The sequence below is a fragment of the Drosophila serrata genome, unplaced genomic scaffold (genome assembly GCF_035046125.1).
Source record: "Drosophila serrata isolate PLE 108 unplaced genomic scaffold, ASM3504612v1 contig_276, whole genome shotgun sequence".
Classification (NCBI taxonomy): domain Eukaryota; kingdom Metazoa; phylum Arthropoda; class Insecta; order Diptera; family Drosophilidae; genus Drosophila; species Drosophila serrata.
In genome coordinates this window covers 10,603,855-10,619,685 of record NW_028257174.1, presented here as the reverse complement: position 1 = coordinate 10,619,685, position 15,831 = coordinate 10,603,855, and the positions used below count along the sequence as shown (strand labels likewise).

The 15,831-nt window shown below is 37.7% G+C and overlaps 2 protein-coding genes across 2 annotated transcripts in view; both read left to right on the top strand.

Annotated features, from left to right (window-relative positions):
* Positions 1–4,469: 4,469 nt before the first annotated feature.
* LOC147643362 (uncharacterized) lies at positions 4,470–5,213 on the top strand. Its single transcript, XM_086835229.1, has one exon. It carries the CDS (start codon positions 4,470–4,472, stop codon positions 5,211–5,213), a length of 744 nt encoding a protein of 247 aa, XP_086691355.1.
* Positions 5,214–5,899: 686 nt separating this feature from the next.
* The window catches only part of spri (Src homology 2 domain-containing protein sprint), a 133,121-nt gene continuing 123,189 nt past the window's right edge, over positions 5,900–15,831 (top strand). Inside the window, exons 1-3 of the mRNA XM_020950128.2 lie at positions 5,900–5,967; positions 6,214–6,420; positions 14,448–14,767. Coding sequence (XP_020805787.2) covers positions 14,738–14,767 — 30 coding nt within the window. The 5' untranslated portion in view covers positions 5,900–5,967; positions 6,214–6,420; positions 14,448–14,737. The remainder of the gene's footprint in view (positions 5,968–6,213; positions 6,421–14,447; positions 14,768–15,831) is intronic.

The following is a 15,831-nucleotide window of genomic DNA, read 5'->3' as shown; positions in this document are numbered from 1 at the left end:
TATACATAAAGTATCAAACCGATACTTTTTGCTCGGAGTTTTTACTACGTGTGAAAGTGCAGGTGATCATTGGATAAGGAAAATAAAAGAAGAAGAAACTATACCCCGGGAAAACCCATCGTCAGCGAGTGTAAATATAGAAGGCGGAATATCTTATGATGTGGCAGTGGATACTAATAAAAAATGTACTTATGCTTTTGATAGAATCAAATATAGACCTAAAAACTACAGATTTTTTAAGCCCAATTGCTCAAATGTTTGTATATAACTACATAACTACAAAATCAGTACATAAATATATTTCAAAAAAATGGAAGCGTGTTTTCTTTGAATTCCAGAAAACTTCCACTATTTGCATAAACAAATTTATTAAAGTATCTCTCATTTCATATTTGTCTTTTAGTATTAAATTTCACCCAATCAGCAATCAATATAATTTCATTTGATCGTGAGATCGCCAGCTATAACATTATTATGAAATATTTTACTGTAGCTTTGCAGAGGTGACAAAAAATAAAATGAAAAGTGCTTGGCAAAGCGAAAATTAAAGGGAAACTTCGGCTTAAATTCATGCTGCAATAACGTTTTGTAAAAACGTTGGCATGTGTAACTCTCTGACCTAATTTTGTAATTTTTGTCAAGTTTCCGGAAAAATTCGGTTACCTGCAAGTGTAAATGTAAGTGGTAATGGGATGCACTGGCCCTTGCATAGAAAGTTCGTTAGGCGTAATAAACAAGTCACGTCTTAAACCAGATTTGCTTTCATTAAACCCCTTTCTGGGTCCGGAGACTCGGGCTTTGATTTTCTGTATTTTTCTTAACGCACATTTTTCTAGGTCAGTACGTCGGGTCAGGCCCCCTTTGGATCCAATTCACGGTTGAGTTTAGGGGTCACAGTTGGCACTGATGAAACCGAAATTGAAACTGTTGCCATTGACCTTAAAAAATTCCTGTAATAACTATGGAACTGATATTTGAAATTGATTGAACATTACGAGGGGGGAAGAAGAAATGTAGACAGAATTTAAAGACCTTAATGGAACAGCCTCGGTCTTCCAATAAAACTCTCATGATTTCTGTGCAATCAAACCCGTAGTCCCAACTATTCTAATTCTGAAGAGCAAAGAAGTCAAGATAGACATAATAAATCCATCAGAGACTTTAACTTGGTCTAAAAGACTATGAGTTACTTGTGTTTGCGCCGCTTGATTTGTTGGTTTGTTTGCTGCCTGTATATTGACCTCTTCCCAATGAAAATCGATCGACAATTGCCGATTAACGATTAGCGATCTCATACACACGTTCAATTAAGTAGTAGATTCTGTTTTTCTCCCCCTATTCTAAATGTTCCACTTCGTCGTATTCCAGGTTTTCTTGCCACCCTATCCCCCTATGTCGATAAAGAATATATACTATATATAGTATGTTGGTAGTGTGCCATTGTCTCGTGTTCGTCGATCTCATTCGCAAATTATCTTTGTTTGCGAAATCGTAATTGTTTTTGCCATGCAGAATTCAGCAAGAAATACAAAAACAGTAACAAAGAAAGACACACGTTGAGAAAAATATGGAGAAGAGAAAGGAAATCATATAAATATTGAGTTAAAATTAATAAATAAATAAATAGCATAATAGATTTTACCTAAAGTCCATAAATCTTCCAACCAACTTGATTGATTGCTCAAAATCGATTCTATTTAAAGATTTCTCTTTGGAAAAATCCTTACTGTTTCAAAATTCCCCAAGCAATACTTAAGAATTAGCTGATTTCAATATGATTTAACAACAAGAACCATAGGGAATTTTTAATGCTAAATATCTTCAATGAAACTCTTAAGTTTATTTATGTTTTCGAATTATTTCTTTAGGGAAAACTATTAACTTTTGTTCCTGTGTAGATTAAGAACTGTTCCTAATACCCTTCTTTGGTGAAATTATAATACCAAAATGTTCTTATTTATTTTTAAGAGTGTTTCCCTTTTTTTTTTGTGCAACAAGAGTACAGAACAACAACAACAAAAGCAGCAGCAGCATGTTGCCAAGTGCTTGTTTCTCGCAATTGTTGCTATTATTGTTGCTGTAACCGTTAATGGCTTTTCTGTTTACTTTTTGCTCGTCCCCAAATGCGGGGCGTGTTCTTTGTTTTGTTTATAGTTTTTTTGTTTTGTTTTGTATATATATATATTTTTTTTTTTTTATTATTTTGTAGAGCTGCTTAGCTAGATTTTTGCCATGTTATTTTTATTATACCTTGACATAGGGTCTTACAAACGTGAGCAGAAATTCTTTAGGCATTAGTGACCCGAAAAGGCTTAACTACTTATTTATTTATAATTCCCTGGAAATTGAATTAAGTTATGCAAGTTGAAAATTCAAATAATAGTTGTTTATAGATTTTTCCTTTTAAATAGATTTTACTTTTTATTTAAAGAAACATTTAGAGGGAATAAAAATGCTTTTTTAAAATAGTTTTGCATAGATACTTTCATATTATTTTGTACCCTACCATATCAAGTAAGATTTAAGTTTATTTAGGAAGGGTATTCTCAGCTTTGGTGTCTCGCAACACTTATTTTTTATACACTTTACGTTACGTACTTATTTCTGGCCGGTGGCCCAGTAGCAAAGCATTGAACTATGCTGAGTCTGAAGAGAGTCAGATTCCGATTCTGGGTTGCTGGCTGTGTGGGTTTGTCGTCGCGACTGTCATTAAATAGTTTGCCTTTTGCCTCCTTTTTTTTGTATTATTACTATTTTTCCGCTATTGTTTTTATGTTTTTCTCGTCTCCCCTAGTTTTTTTTTGTTGTTGTTTTTGTTTTTCTAACAATAAAAGATGGACGAATAACAAATGAAGCACATGAAAGCGAAAACAACAACAAAAAGCCGTTCAATTAGCGGGTTTTACCGATGCCAAAAAGAGCTTGAACCGTAAAGGCTATAAAAACTTTAGGGTATCACCTAGAAAAGGGTATTGCTTAGTCGTTTCTGTGATTTCTGTGGCAGAACTAATTTCTTGAGGCAGATATTTTAATTTAAAGAAGGTACTTTAATTATGGTCATTTTTCAGCTTTTAATTATTAGTAAATGGGTATTAAAGCAAGAAATTCTTTATATACATATATAATTACATTTTTTTTTATTTATTATTTTACAAAATTTTTAACTTCTGTTATCTTATAACAGATATTGCTTCGCTTGAGCTTATATTTATTTAATAAATTTTATTTCTGTTAAATTGAATATCCAAAGAAGATCCTTTTGTTTAATGAGTATTCCAATACATTTAAGTATATAACTAACTATCAACTTCTTTTTAAGTCTGTCTTTTTGCAGGGTAACAATTGTTCGCTTTATTTTCCTGCCTCGCCCCTCTTTAAAGCCGCCTTGCCCCATTAATGGCTTGGAAATTGTGAGTTTAATTTTTCCCATTCACTCTCAACGCAGAGAATGAATAGCCGGACAATAGACCAAGTAAGTGGCTCATTAGGTGTAGAGGAGGAGGAGTAGGAGTAGGAGGAGGTCATGTGAACCATTTGGTGCGCGGATTGCATAAGCATAAACGAGCCCAGCTAGACTGAAGCCCCTCAAGCGATGTCTCCCGGCTGACGGACAATGGTATAACACAAAAAAATAAAGTTGGGAAGAACACACCTGAGCACGGACCAGGGATCCATCGGGTCAAAGACTCCCTCTTTCGGGCTAATGGAATTTTAACGTTATCTCCCAATCCCCAATCCCCACTCCCAGTAGCCAGTCACCCAGGAACATCCTCATCCACCGACCAGAATTAATGCGAACGTGGCGCATGCTGCTAATGTGTCCCTTATTAGCGGATGTACGCACTGCCATCCCTCATCCCCCAACTTGGCGCCCGCGTATCCTGCATCCTGTCCTCGCCTAATCCACTGGAAACATCATTTTGAGCACCTGTTTAATTGCGTTAATCACCAGGAGCAAACATTATTGCCATTGCCATCAGATGCCCTAACGATTATGATGGCATTATGGAGCTGGGTATACCCATGGCTTCCTACCTAAGCTTCTCGTTTCCTTCTCTACCGCTCTTTGGCACTTTGAACTTCTGACCTCAACGCAAGCCGGGAGTAATGCTAATTTTTATGTACTTTCCCTTGGTCACAGCTGGATGGTAAGTGTCTCTTTGGATTCCCGGGAAATAGTTTAATAAACTCACCCAAGACCAAAGGTAGAGAATTTTAGTAATAGTTTCTGGAGTATGAAGACAGCTTTTGTTGAGTATTTATCTCCTAAACAAAGAACTCCTTAGTATAGTAAAAATCATTTCAGGCAACTTAGATGTAATCTATATCACTTTTTGGTGAATAAGCATGCCATACCTTTTAGTGTCAACTCAGTTCAGTCATTGCTTATACTATTAATTTCATTCCGAGTCAGTTTCTTGCCCCAACTGGATCTATCTGGACGAAATTCCTAAACTTTTCAACGAAAAATGGAAGATTATAGTTACACCATCCTCATCATAGGAGACGCGGGTGTAGGCAAGAGCGCACTCTTTAGCCGTGCCATGGAGGGCACCTTTGACGCCGATTATTACTCGCCTGCGATCACTCAGTTCAAAAATGGCAGCGTCCGATTGGCTGGAAAGAAAATCCTTCTATCCACTTTCGACGTCGCCGGCGAGGACCGCTTCCGTATCATTCACGAAGAACTTTGTGGCAAAGTACAGGGAGTCATCTTGGTTTTTGATACCACATCTCGCAGCAGCTTCCAAAACATGCCAGTGTGGGGATTGAGATTAGTGAGAGACTGCATCGAGGGGGTCAATATCATGATCGTGGGCACCAAGTGCGATGAGCTGGAGGCGCGCCAGGTTACCCAGGAGGAGGCAGCCTACCTCGCAGATGAATTTCAAATCTCCTATGTCGAGACATCGGCCATGACAGGGCACAATGTGAAGAAAGTCTTCAATGTCATGGCAGCGGAACTCTACTTCCGCAATGTCCTCAAGCGCGTGCCACCACCATGGCCAGAATCCAGGAAAATGGCAATGGCACTGGCTCAGGAGGAAGCCCAAGGCCATGGCGGTGGCGGTGCAGGAAGAGGTGCAGGAGGAGGTGCAGGAGGAGGTGCAGGTGGCGGTGCAGGAGGAGGTGCAGGAGGTGGTGCAGGTGCCGGTGTAGCTGCAGGTGAAGGCGGAGACGCAGGCAATGGCGATATACCAATCGAAGATTAGAATATAGCTCGATTGGAGAACGAGACAATTCCGAAGGAATAATTCTTTTAAATGATTATTATTATTGATTATGTTCTGACCTTCTTAGACAAAAACTATATCACACAAAGAGCAATTATAAACCATCAGCAAAGATTTTCTTCGCCTTTTTTATTACGTTTGTCTTTGGTGTCTTCTTCCAGAGTCTAGCTTTATTTCGTGAATTTTTTAATTCAATATTTATTTGTATAATTTTTTATACGATAATATTTGAAGAAAATTAAAGTTTAAAAAAACCATAACCAAGCCAAACATTAATGTATTTTAATGCAAAGAGCTTTCTTATGTTAGTTTTGATAAGGTCATTAAATCTGCTTACTAAATTAAAATAATTCTACAAAATTAAAATTTGTATAAATTTGTTTGACAATTTTAGCGATGGTAACCCCTTATAAATTTTGAAATTCAAGAATATATATTATAGGGTCGCAAATGACTTCTTCACAACATTTTAAGCTGCGAACTAAAATTTCAAAAATAAATAAATACAAAATCGTGTTTCTTTTTGCGCTCCGGCTTTTGTAATTGTATTTTTTTTTTTTTGGTTTTGTTGCTGTTGCTGGTGCTGCTGCTGTTATTATCGCACAGTGTAGTTGCTGGTGCTGCTCGGCATCGGCGCTTCGTCGCACGACGGCAACGGCGGCTTCAGTTCGAGTTCGCACTCGGCCACAGTCGGCACGGATCGGACGATCGTCGGGGAAACTGTAACGTAAACGTAAAGTAAACGTAACTGAAACCGAAACCAAATCCGAAAAGCCGTCATTAGCTTTTCGTAGACGTAGTCGTAGTCGTAGACGCCGTTGCAAATGTGTCGCACAAGATCGCTGCGTGTCGCGCTCAATTAAACACACTTCTGTTCCTTAACTCGTTCTTTTTTTTTCATGCCCTCCTATATATATAGTATTTTTTTTTTTTTGCACTCCATTATTATTTATTTTTAATTGTTTAATAACAACAACAGCAGCAGCGGCAGCGGCAGGGAGCTGCTGTGTGCCGAGTGAGAAGCAAAAAATAAGTAAAGTGCGAAAAGTGAAGTGCGAGTGAGTGATCCGTGATCGCAAGCGATTTCGATTGGAGCGGCAGCAGAAGAAGCGCCTTTTCCCTGGGAGTTCGCTGGAGGGAGCTCGGAAAGCTCTCTACAGTTCTCTGGAGTGGACATTGGACGGAGGTAATTTCACTTAAGCCCGATCAGCTTCCTTCTCCTTTTGACCCTCTTCCCCATCCCTATGAATCGTTCACCCCTTCTGGCAAGTTCAAGTTCAACGAGCGCAGAACTTCTTTTCTTATTTTATTCGTATTGTTTTTTTTATGTTGGTGTAGTTCTTGTTGTCTTTTATTTTTGCACGCGGTCCCTTTGCTTTACCGGCAAAATCGAGAAATTGACAACGCGGACGTTGTCGCGCCCACAACTTTACATGACTGCTCTCCTCTCTGCACTCAAAAAAATAAAAATAGTCTTGTGCTTTATAAAATGCAAAATTACAAGTACAATACAAGTACAACAAATTGACTTTATTAATTATATACATATTTTATTTAAAATTAGCAAAGATCATTTTTAAAATAAATATATAAAACGAGTTAGCGATTTGTCATCAACCAGAAGGAATTTTTTGATTTTGTATTTGTTTTTGGATATATTTATTATATATATAAATATATTATGGAGATGTCCCCAAAGATAGGACTTGGTTTTTCTGCAAGTGTTAGGCTCTCTTCTTGCCTTGTTCTCTACGCTCTCTCGCTCCCTCTCAGAGTCTCCACTGACTCCCTGCCTTTAAAACGTACAGTACATTGCACCTTTTGGGCCGCATTCCCTTTTGTATCGTCTTTCGCTTTCAATGCGTTTTGACAGTGGATTGCTAATCGGCCAGGCATTCGCATTCACCTTCTTCTCCTCCTTCCCCCCCTTCTCTTCCTTCCCACCCACCTCATCGTACGCATTCTTGCTGTGGTTGTCATTTCCTCTTATTTCTCCCCGCCGAAACCCTCTGCTATCGCACACCTGATGATAAACAGCAGAAATTTTGATAATTTGTGTGGATTGCCGCCAATTGCTCAAAATTGCTAATCAGTTAATGTTCCTGCACTCTCTGGCAATAGACCACAAAAGATGGCTTAAACTCTATCCCTCTCTCTCGCTCTCTCTCTCGGGTCTCTTATCGCATGCCAAAACCGAGTAACGAAAACCAAGAACCTAAAACCCAAATCCAAACATGAAACCATAAGCGAAACCAAAAGCGATGCCACCTCGAGAATAGCGACCATTACCTCACTGCGGTTACACAGAGCGAAATTTCAGGTTACAAAGTGTAGGAAAAATTAAACAAGTTAATTTCCTAACTAAATTATTTTTTTTAAATTATTAAAATATTCAAATCCTTTAAGAAATATTAAGCTGTTTCGGAATATTTAGTAATAAATATTTCTGCTGACCCAATATAATAATCTTTAAGCGGTGATACTAGAATTCCCAACTAAGGTTTTTCATAATCGTTTCAATTTAATTATTAGTATGATTTCAGAATTAATTTCACTAAAATAATTATTATTTTAGAATAATACTGTCATCCCCTAAAGGTTATGTTAATACCTTTGTTTTACAACATTTTGTAAATGATTTAAGGAATCAAACTAAGGTTTTCTGTAAGTTTCCTTTGCTTTTAATGTCACTTTTAACCTTACCCTTAATTTCTCACACTGTGCGTGCAGCGGCAACAGCAGCAGATTGCTGATAGCTGAGAATGTTTACTGTCATTACCTGTGTCTCACTACCTCTACCTGTCCCACCCCTTGAAACCGCCCCGCACCTCAACGCTCTGCGTGGCGATATGGAATTTCTCATGCAATTTGCGGTTGTCGTACTTATTAGCTCTAGATAGTCGTCCACTATATGTTATGGCAGCCAGCCAGCCTTATCAATGGGTTGCTCCGCCTGGTCAGTCCCAGGTAGTGTTACCTGTGCCAGCCTGTTCCCGTCAATCGCTGTCTTCGTTGCGATAGCGATCGCCGGTTGTTTACTCCGCTAATGATCTCCGCTGGAACTAGCTAATCCAGACATATTTATATATATTTTTTTCAGCTTCAGACTTCAGGCTTATCTCAATGAAAATTTAAATATAAGTATTTTCCCACAAATAGTTGGTATGATGATGTATCTGTCGATTAAAGCTGTTATTCTATGGCCCATCTCAAATGATAATCCCTGATTAAATAATACAAGACATGGTCCAGTTGATTGAGTGATCTCAGTGGATTCCAGATCATCATTTATTAACTATTTGGTGATCATTATGTGGCCCAATACAGACCAGTGTTCGGTAGCCCTTAGCCACCGGAGGGCATGATCTCAGCCGGATTCCAAACGGCCTTTGCCACCTCCCACACGAAACACAATTATTCGCATCGGTTTCGCAGTCCAAAATAAAGTCAGCTTTGACTAATGCGCTGCTGCATCGTTGGATCGATCGATCGGTTTGCCGATCATTTAGCACCGAATCCATGTGGGCGCAGCAGCCAAAATAAAATACCAATAAATAAAATAACAACAACAATAAAAATAGTTACCCAAGTCGCACTCTTTGTTTTTGTTTCAGCTTTGTTTTGCTTTCGGCTGTTTACGCTAACCGCTGTGGCCAACTGTTCCAATAGAAAGCCAGTTACCAGAGATCGCAACGCTCCGGTTTTGGGTTCGAGGCCAAGCCTGAAGGAAGACGATCGGATGAGATCTCTGGGGCCTGTCGATCGACCGATCTACCGATCGATCGGCGGATCGTCAGCGGCTAAATATAGATTTCGACCATATTTGATGGCAAATATTGGCAATGAGTGTGCGTGGCTGAACCTGCCCCAATCCCATACCAAGTGGCAGGGCACTGTCAGTACACAGAACAAAGAGAATATCTGATATTCTAGCTACCAGATATTTTTTATGAAATTTTAAATAAAATCTTAAATAAATTTTGAGGAGAAGATAATATTCTTAATCAGCATTTGGTAGATGGAATTACAATGACATTGTATAATAAACCAGAGGTCAGTTCTCTACGAAAACATGTACTTTTCAAATCAAGTAAACTTATATATCATATTCTTCGAAATGTGAATAATAAAAGCTATAAATAAAAGCTTAGTAATAACCCAGAGTAAGAACTTAATCAAAATCGTATATTTTTCCCGGTGTAATTAAAATGTTGGCCTAGTATATGTTGCCTGTAGCCTAGAGCCTGTTGCCTGCACGTGTTGTGGCAGACAGCAGATCGGGCAACAGGGCAACATGTCACCCCACGCGACATGCCGCATGCTGAATGCTACATGGCAACATGGCTACATGCCACATTTTTTTCCATCTTTCCATAGCTCGCTCAGGGTTCCCTCAATTTTTGCGCCAGCCTCTGTAGCTCCCTTAATAAGTTTTAATCTATTTGTCAATATTTTCTTGTTTAGTTTCCAAACACTCGGCCTCTGGATGCCGTAGATGTATCTGTATCTGTATCTGCTTGTATCTGTAGATGTATCTCTGTATCTGTGCCCGGCAATGTATCTATATTTGCTGTTTCGAGTTGATTTGTTTTTTTTTTTGGCCAGCCAATTCCACTCTTCATCGCCTCTGCTCCACCTCTTCCTGGTCGTGGCATGTCTGCATCACATTCAGACAATGCCCGCGTATTCATAAACAAGGCATCCATCCGTCCATCCTCCTGCTGTCCCTCATCCAGTTTTGCCTCCTTCCGCGGCTGCCTCAAGATTTCAGCAAGTTGGTGCCACTTCTTACTCGCAACTCGGTTGCCATGCGCTGCACACGCAAATGTTTCCTCCATGGACTCCTCTACATACCCAGTGATCTTAAATATGATCTGATCTTTAATCAGAACAATTTTAAAATGGGAAAATGTGGTTTCAAAAAGAGAGTTTTGAAATGTATATTAATAATATCTATTTATTTATTATAATAGCTTGTTATTGATAACTTTATTTTATGAATTTTTCATTTATTGTTCCTAGTATATGTTACCAACTCTTTCTTATATACATTTCAAGGCTCAGCACTGTGTTTAATATATTGAAGGACCTTAATAAACCTTCGATACAATTTACAATTATTTTCGGTAACATTCAACCATAGTTTTCGATATTTACGATAATTTTCACGTATCTTTCTTGATCATACTAGCAAGTACCGGGTATTTTAATGTCTTAACACTCTTCAAAGGCTCTATTTCTTGCCTCTTATTTTTATTTCTCTCTTTTTTTCGGGTTGGTGCGTTATATTTGCCTACGGCTGCTGATATCGTTGGCGGTCTGCGTCGGCGTCGCTGTCCTGGACGACTGTCGTCATCGCATTGTGTCTCCTTCAGTTGGATGTTTGTTTGCCAGTTTGCTGCCTGTTGTTTGTTGGTGGCTTTGTTTGCTCGCTGGATAGTTGCATGTAGTCAGTTTTTCAGCCACGTAGTTTCTTAGGCCTTTGGCGTTCTGCTACAGAAAGTGAGAGCTACCGAATGGATACTATAACCTGCATATATTGAAGTGCGTATCTTGGATCTGGTCTAACCACTCCAATACTACTGACCTTGGTCAATGCGATCTGCCTTGTCGGCAGATAGATACACATGCAGATACAGATACAGATAATGATACAGTATCTGGCAGATAGCCTTTGGACTGCATATCGCATTTCGATTGCTGTGACGCCAATGCAATTGTGCAGATTGATTAAAGGGACACTTGTTGTTCGCTGATTGGAACCATTGCCGTCGCCAATGGCAGCTGCAACTGACCCACATGCATTTCAATTGACAAGTGCCACTCTCAAAAATACACTGAATATGCACAAAAAATATTTATTTCTAAACAAAATAACAATTTACAAACTTGAAAGCACTTTTACTTGAGGCATTTTAAAGTTTTTAGACCAATAAATTGGACTTTTTGTTAGTTTTCCTTTCATAGTCTTCACAAAACTATAATTTTTGTATTAAAAGTACCCCCTTTTTTGTCATATTTTCTCACTGCGTAGACCATATCAATTGATTTATAGAGTGAATCAATTGGGTGGCCACAATATTCGATCGAATTCGCCTTGGCGACAAAATCACCTTCGGCCCCAATTGAGCCTGAAGCCCATTGCCCATCCGTCGACCATTATTAAGACCGATCATCACCAGAGATTCCGGATTCTGGGTCTTGGTCTGGCAGCCCCAACTGAGGCGTGCTTATCATTCAATTTAAAGTCGGGCTCGGGTTTATCGGCAGTGCGAGGCCCAGAGGCCAGAACGAGGCCGAGCGATAAAGACAACACGCTCCCGTTCCCGTTCCCGTTCCCGAGAGTCAAAGATTGTCGCCTGAGATTCCCCATTCCCCACCTCCCTTTATCCGCATCTCAAACGGCTATCATTTGACTTAATATCACACAATTCATTTCAATTTCACGCTGCTATTTAACCTTAACACAAATTCAATAAATTACCGAATCGGAGAAGCAGCTGAAATATAAATATACAAAGCAATATATATTGATAAACCCATGAGATCGCCCCGATCGACAGCCTCGTTAACCGGCTAGTGTTATTGATACTGATATTTCATGCCTCGAATATTTCCTCTTCAATTCAATCTGTTTGTTGTTTAGACCGGCTCTTGTATCACATTTTGTTAATGAGAGAGGCGAGCCCATTGGGGAAAATGGTAAACAAAGCTATCTGAAACCCAAACAAAGGCTGGAAAGCAGCGACACAAGAGATACTCTATTAAAGTACAAAAAACTGCCTTAATAAACTTGTTCATAAGAAGAGAAATAGCTAAAAAAGCAGTATAAATTATATTATAAAGAAACAGCATTAAAACCCAAAAATAATAGGAATAGATTTATGAGAAAATTATGAAGTAAAAGGATATAAGATACTCTACTAAATAAAAACACCACAACGATGTTATTAAAAGGAAAAGTATATAAGAAAATATGATGTTTATTAGTTGGCCAACTATAAACTTTATTAAAGAACTCTATTAAAAAATAATAAAGATACACCTCAAATAAAGTTCATAATTAAAAGAAGAAAACCTAAAAATAACAGAAGAGTCTTTAAAGCTTAAATACTATGAACTTAAACGTTAATTTTCCCAAAAAAAGGTTAAGAAATATAATATTTTAATCTTATATATAAACATAACTCTCTTCTAACACTTTATAAATCTCCCATTGATGTGCAAATTAGCTTGAAATCATAAAGAAACAATTAAAAGCTTTTCTTTATTGTTGAACCAATCCAATATATAACTTACTACGACTGAAAACACTATGTCACGGCTCTCAGCTATGGAGTTATATTTAATATTTTCCCCAGAAGTCTGACATCCTATACCTTGACTGCCATAAAATTCTACTAAATTGTAAACAATTCCATTTTCAGTAAGTAAACAATTTATATGCCTTCCAAGGGAGGGAAACGAGGAGCTAAATAAATAACAGCTTTGAAACAAAACGCTCATTTTGTATGCATTTAAAGCTTTTGTAATGAGCGTATTTCGTATATATTTATTCGTATATGTATATCTTTTTGTTTTTTGTCACAGACAGTCAGATCGTTGAGGTATTTTTTTCACGCTTCTCGTTTGATTGCCAGCGATTTTGGGAATGCATTTCAACCTTAAAGTTGGAGTCAAACTTCAGGTTGTGTGTGCGAGTGTGTGTACACACGCGTATCTTGTATCTGGTATCTGAACTGGGCACAATTTCATTTGCAATTCAACTTCCGTCAACTGGCCGAGGAATTTCGAGGCTTTGAGCCAGTTCAGCACACATAAAAAGCCAACACGCCGAAATGTATCTGAGCGGACAGATGTGCACGTAAAGAAAATTAGGGAGTCTTTAAGCAAGAGATTTCCCTATGATATCATATCAGAGATATCCTATTTATGTCTACAAAATAATACAATTTTTGAGTAGTATTTTGTTAGATTTTCCTAATTTTACTAAACTTTCATATTAATTAGAAATCATTCACTATAAATTAACTCAAATTAGTTGTAAAACATTACCCTAGTATGTTTTTTCAAGTGTTTCGCACAGAAAACTGAAATTAAATGGTTATGTAAATGCAGAAATTGAAATGAAAATGTAATTAATGAGCATAAAATGCGGAAAATTGTGGAAAAATACGTGAAACGAGTTTTCCATTTTATTTCGTTTACTTTTTTTTCTTTTTTTATTATTTCACTCAACATCTACTTCTACTTCATCGCCATCATCAGCACCATGCGTGGCAGTAAGAGAGAGAGGTATCCGGGGGATTCCCCGGTACGGACATTGTCAAACAAACTTTGGTCCAATGTTTGGACAGGGCAGTGCTGCGGATGGCTCTGTGCATGGTTTTTTAATTAAAAACGTATGAATGTATCTGCAAGATACATTCACTTTTAGACAGTCGCGCAATGTCGTCTTTTTTCTTTTTGCTATATATATATTTTCTCACTTTTTTATTATTTCATTTTGGTTGAAGATGTCTGGTTAAATACTAGGGGAAGTCTGGCATCTAACTGAGTCAAAGTTTTCCCTTTTCATACCTTTGCAGGGTACTATAATTATATTCAGAAGCTTAAAACGCAATGAAGGAATCATTTCCGACCCTATAAATCATATATATTCTTGATCAGCATCGAAAACCGAATCGATCTAGGCATCTCCCACAAAAAATAAATTTTGATTTAAATGAAGCCAATACTTTAACCTTAGTTTTGATCGATTATCAATTTCGGCTTCCTTTTTCTTACTTGTTTTCTACATAATAGAAAACCTATGGCAAAATCAGTTTATTATTATTTATAATAGAAAATTATTAATAATAGAAAACTTTTAGCAAAAATATTCCTTTTTCAATTAGAGTCTTAAGCTTATTTTTATTTATTTATGTTTGGTCTCGTATTGTTTGGCCTTAAATTATTTTGTCTTGTATTATTTTGTTTTATATTATTTTGTCATATATACAATATCTGATTGGCATGCCAATCTGATCCTCCTTTGGATAACCACACCCACAGGGCACAAGCAACCCTGATCTCAATTTCAAACTCATTTATCTGGCTCGTTATTGAATCTCTAATCCATGGAACGCCTTTGGAGCTGCTCCTCCATCTCCTCGATTCCCAGACCATAACTCTAACCCACTCTTCTCTATCTCTCTTTCCCTCTGCCCACAGTGAACGTGCTATCGAGTCCAGTCCAGTGTCCAGTTCAGTGCAGACCCTCGGATCGGCAACGGGTTCAGTGTCCCGGCGGCACCTGTCGCCCAAGCGCAAATGGTGGACGTTAATTAAATGTCAACAGATGCAGCAGGCGGGCGCAGAGGAAGATCCCAATGAATTGGAGACGAAATTGTGCAAAAACTTTGAATAAATCATAAGAGACTTGGCGGAGGGGACAGACTCAAGACTCAAGCAACAATAAGGAGCTGAGATACACAAAGACGGAGAGAAATAACCAAGGAAAAATGGTTAATGCGGTGATGGATGCCATAGCGGTAAGTCAAGGGGTTACTGGGGGATGCTTGCTTAATTTAATTTGCAATATTATACAAAATAATCGGCAATTCCTCCTCCTTAACGTTTTTGTTTCGCTCTTTTTTATGATGTTTAAATTGAAATTGCCGACCGACTGACTTCCTCCTCATCCCCCTCCCGGCGTTCGTTTACAGCCAATTGAAGTTTTGTTTGTACTTCAAACAAGACACTCTGCGGTTGAGTCGCGTCGAGTCGAGTCTCGATTTATTTTATTTTTGTTTTTGAATTTTTGTTGGATTTATTGTTGTTGTTGTTGTAGCTTTGCCCACATTTTCAATTTGAATTTGTTTGCCGTGGCAATTGCTCAATTGGCTGGCTTGTCTATGTCTTTGTCTCGCGTGTGTTTGCCTGGGAGTGTGGCATATTACATGCTAATCCATGTGTTTAAGTTGATTTCTTGTCTGGGCTTGGACCCAAGGGGTCTTTTTTTGTATTTTGCATAGAATTGAGCAGTTCAACGGGGCGTATACGTGATGCGGATTGATTTCAAGGGTCGCAAAGGATAATTTTCAAATAAAATATGTTGTAAAGGGCAGAAGCAAGGACAGTTTTAAATCAACTGAGAATGGAAACTTTCTTCGGAAAGACCAAGTTTATATACCTTTGAAGTTTGCAAATCAATTATAGGATCGAAACGAAAATACTCGCATTTTTTGAACCGATATTTTTATGTGACATTTTTTTTTCGACAAATAAAAGTTTTAGAAAATTCATAACTAAGTCAAAAACGCATTAATTTTAATTCGGAAAACATTCATATGTTAGTTTTTACGAGATAAATAAATCTGCATACTCAATTTTAAATTTAAATAATTTTGAAATTTTTATAAAATTTTCTGCCAATTTTAACGATGAAACCCCTTAAAATTTTTGAAAAAAAAGTTTTAAAAATTATTTTTCTGCCTCAGATGGCTAGATCGACTCGGCTGTTGATGCTGATTAAGAATATATATGATTTATAGGGTCGGAAATAACTCCTTCACAAGCTTCTGAGTATTTGTATTAAAATAAATGTAATAAATAA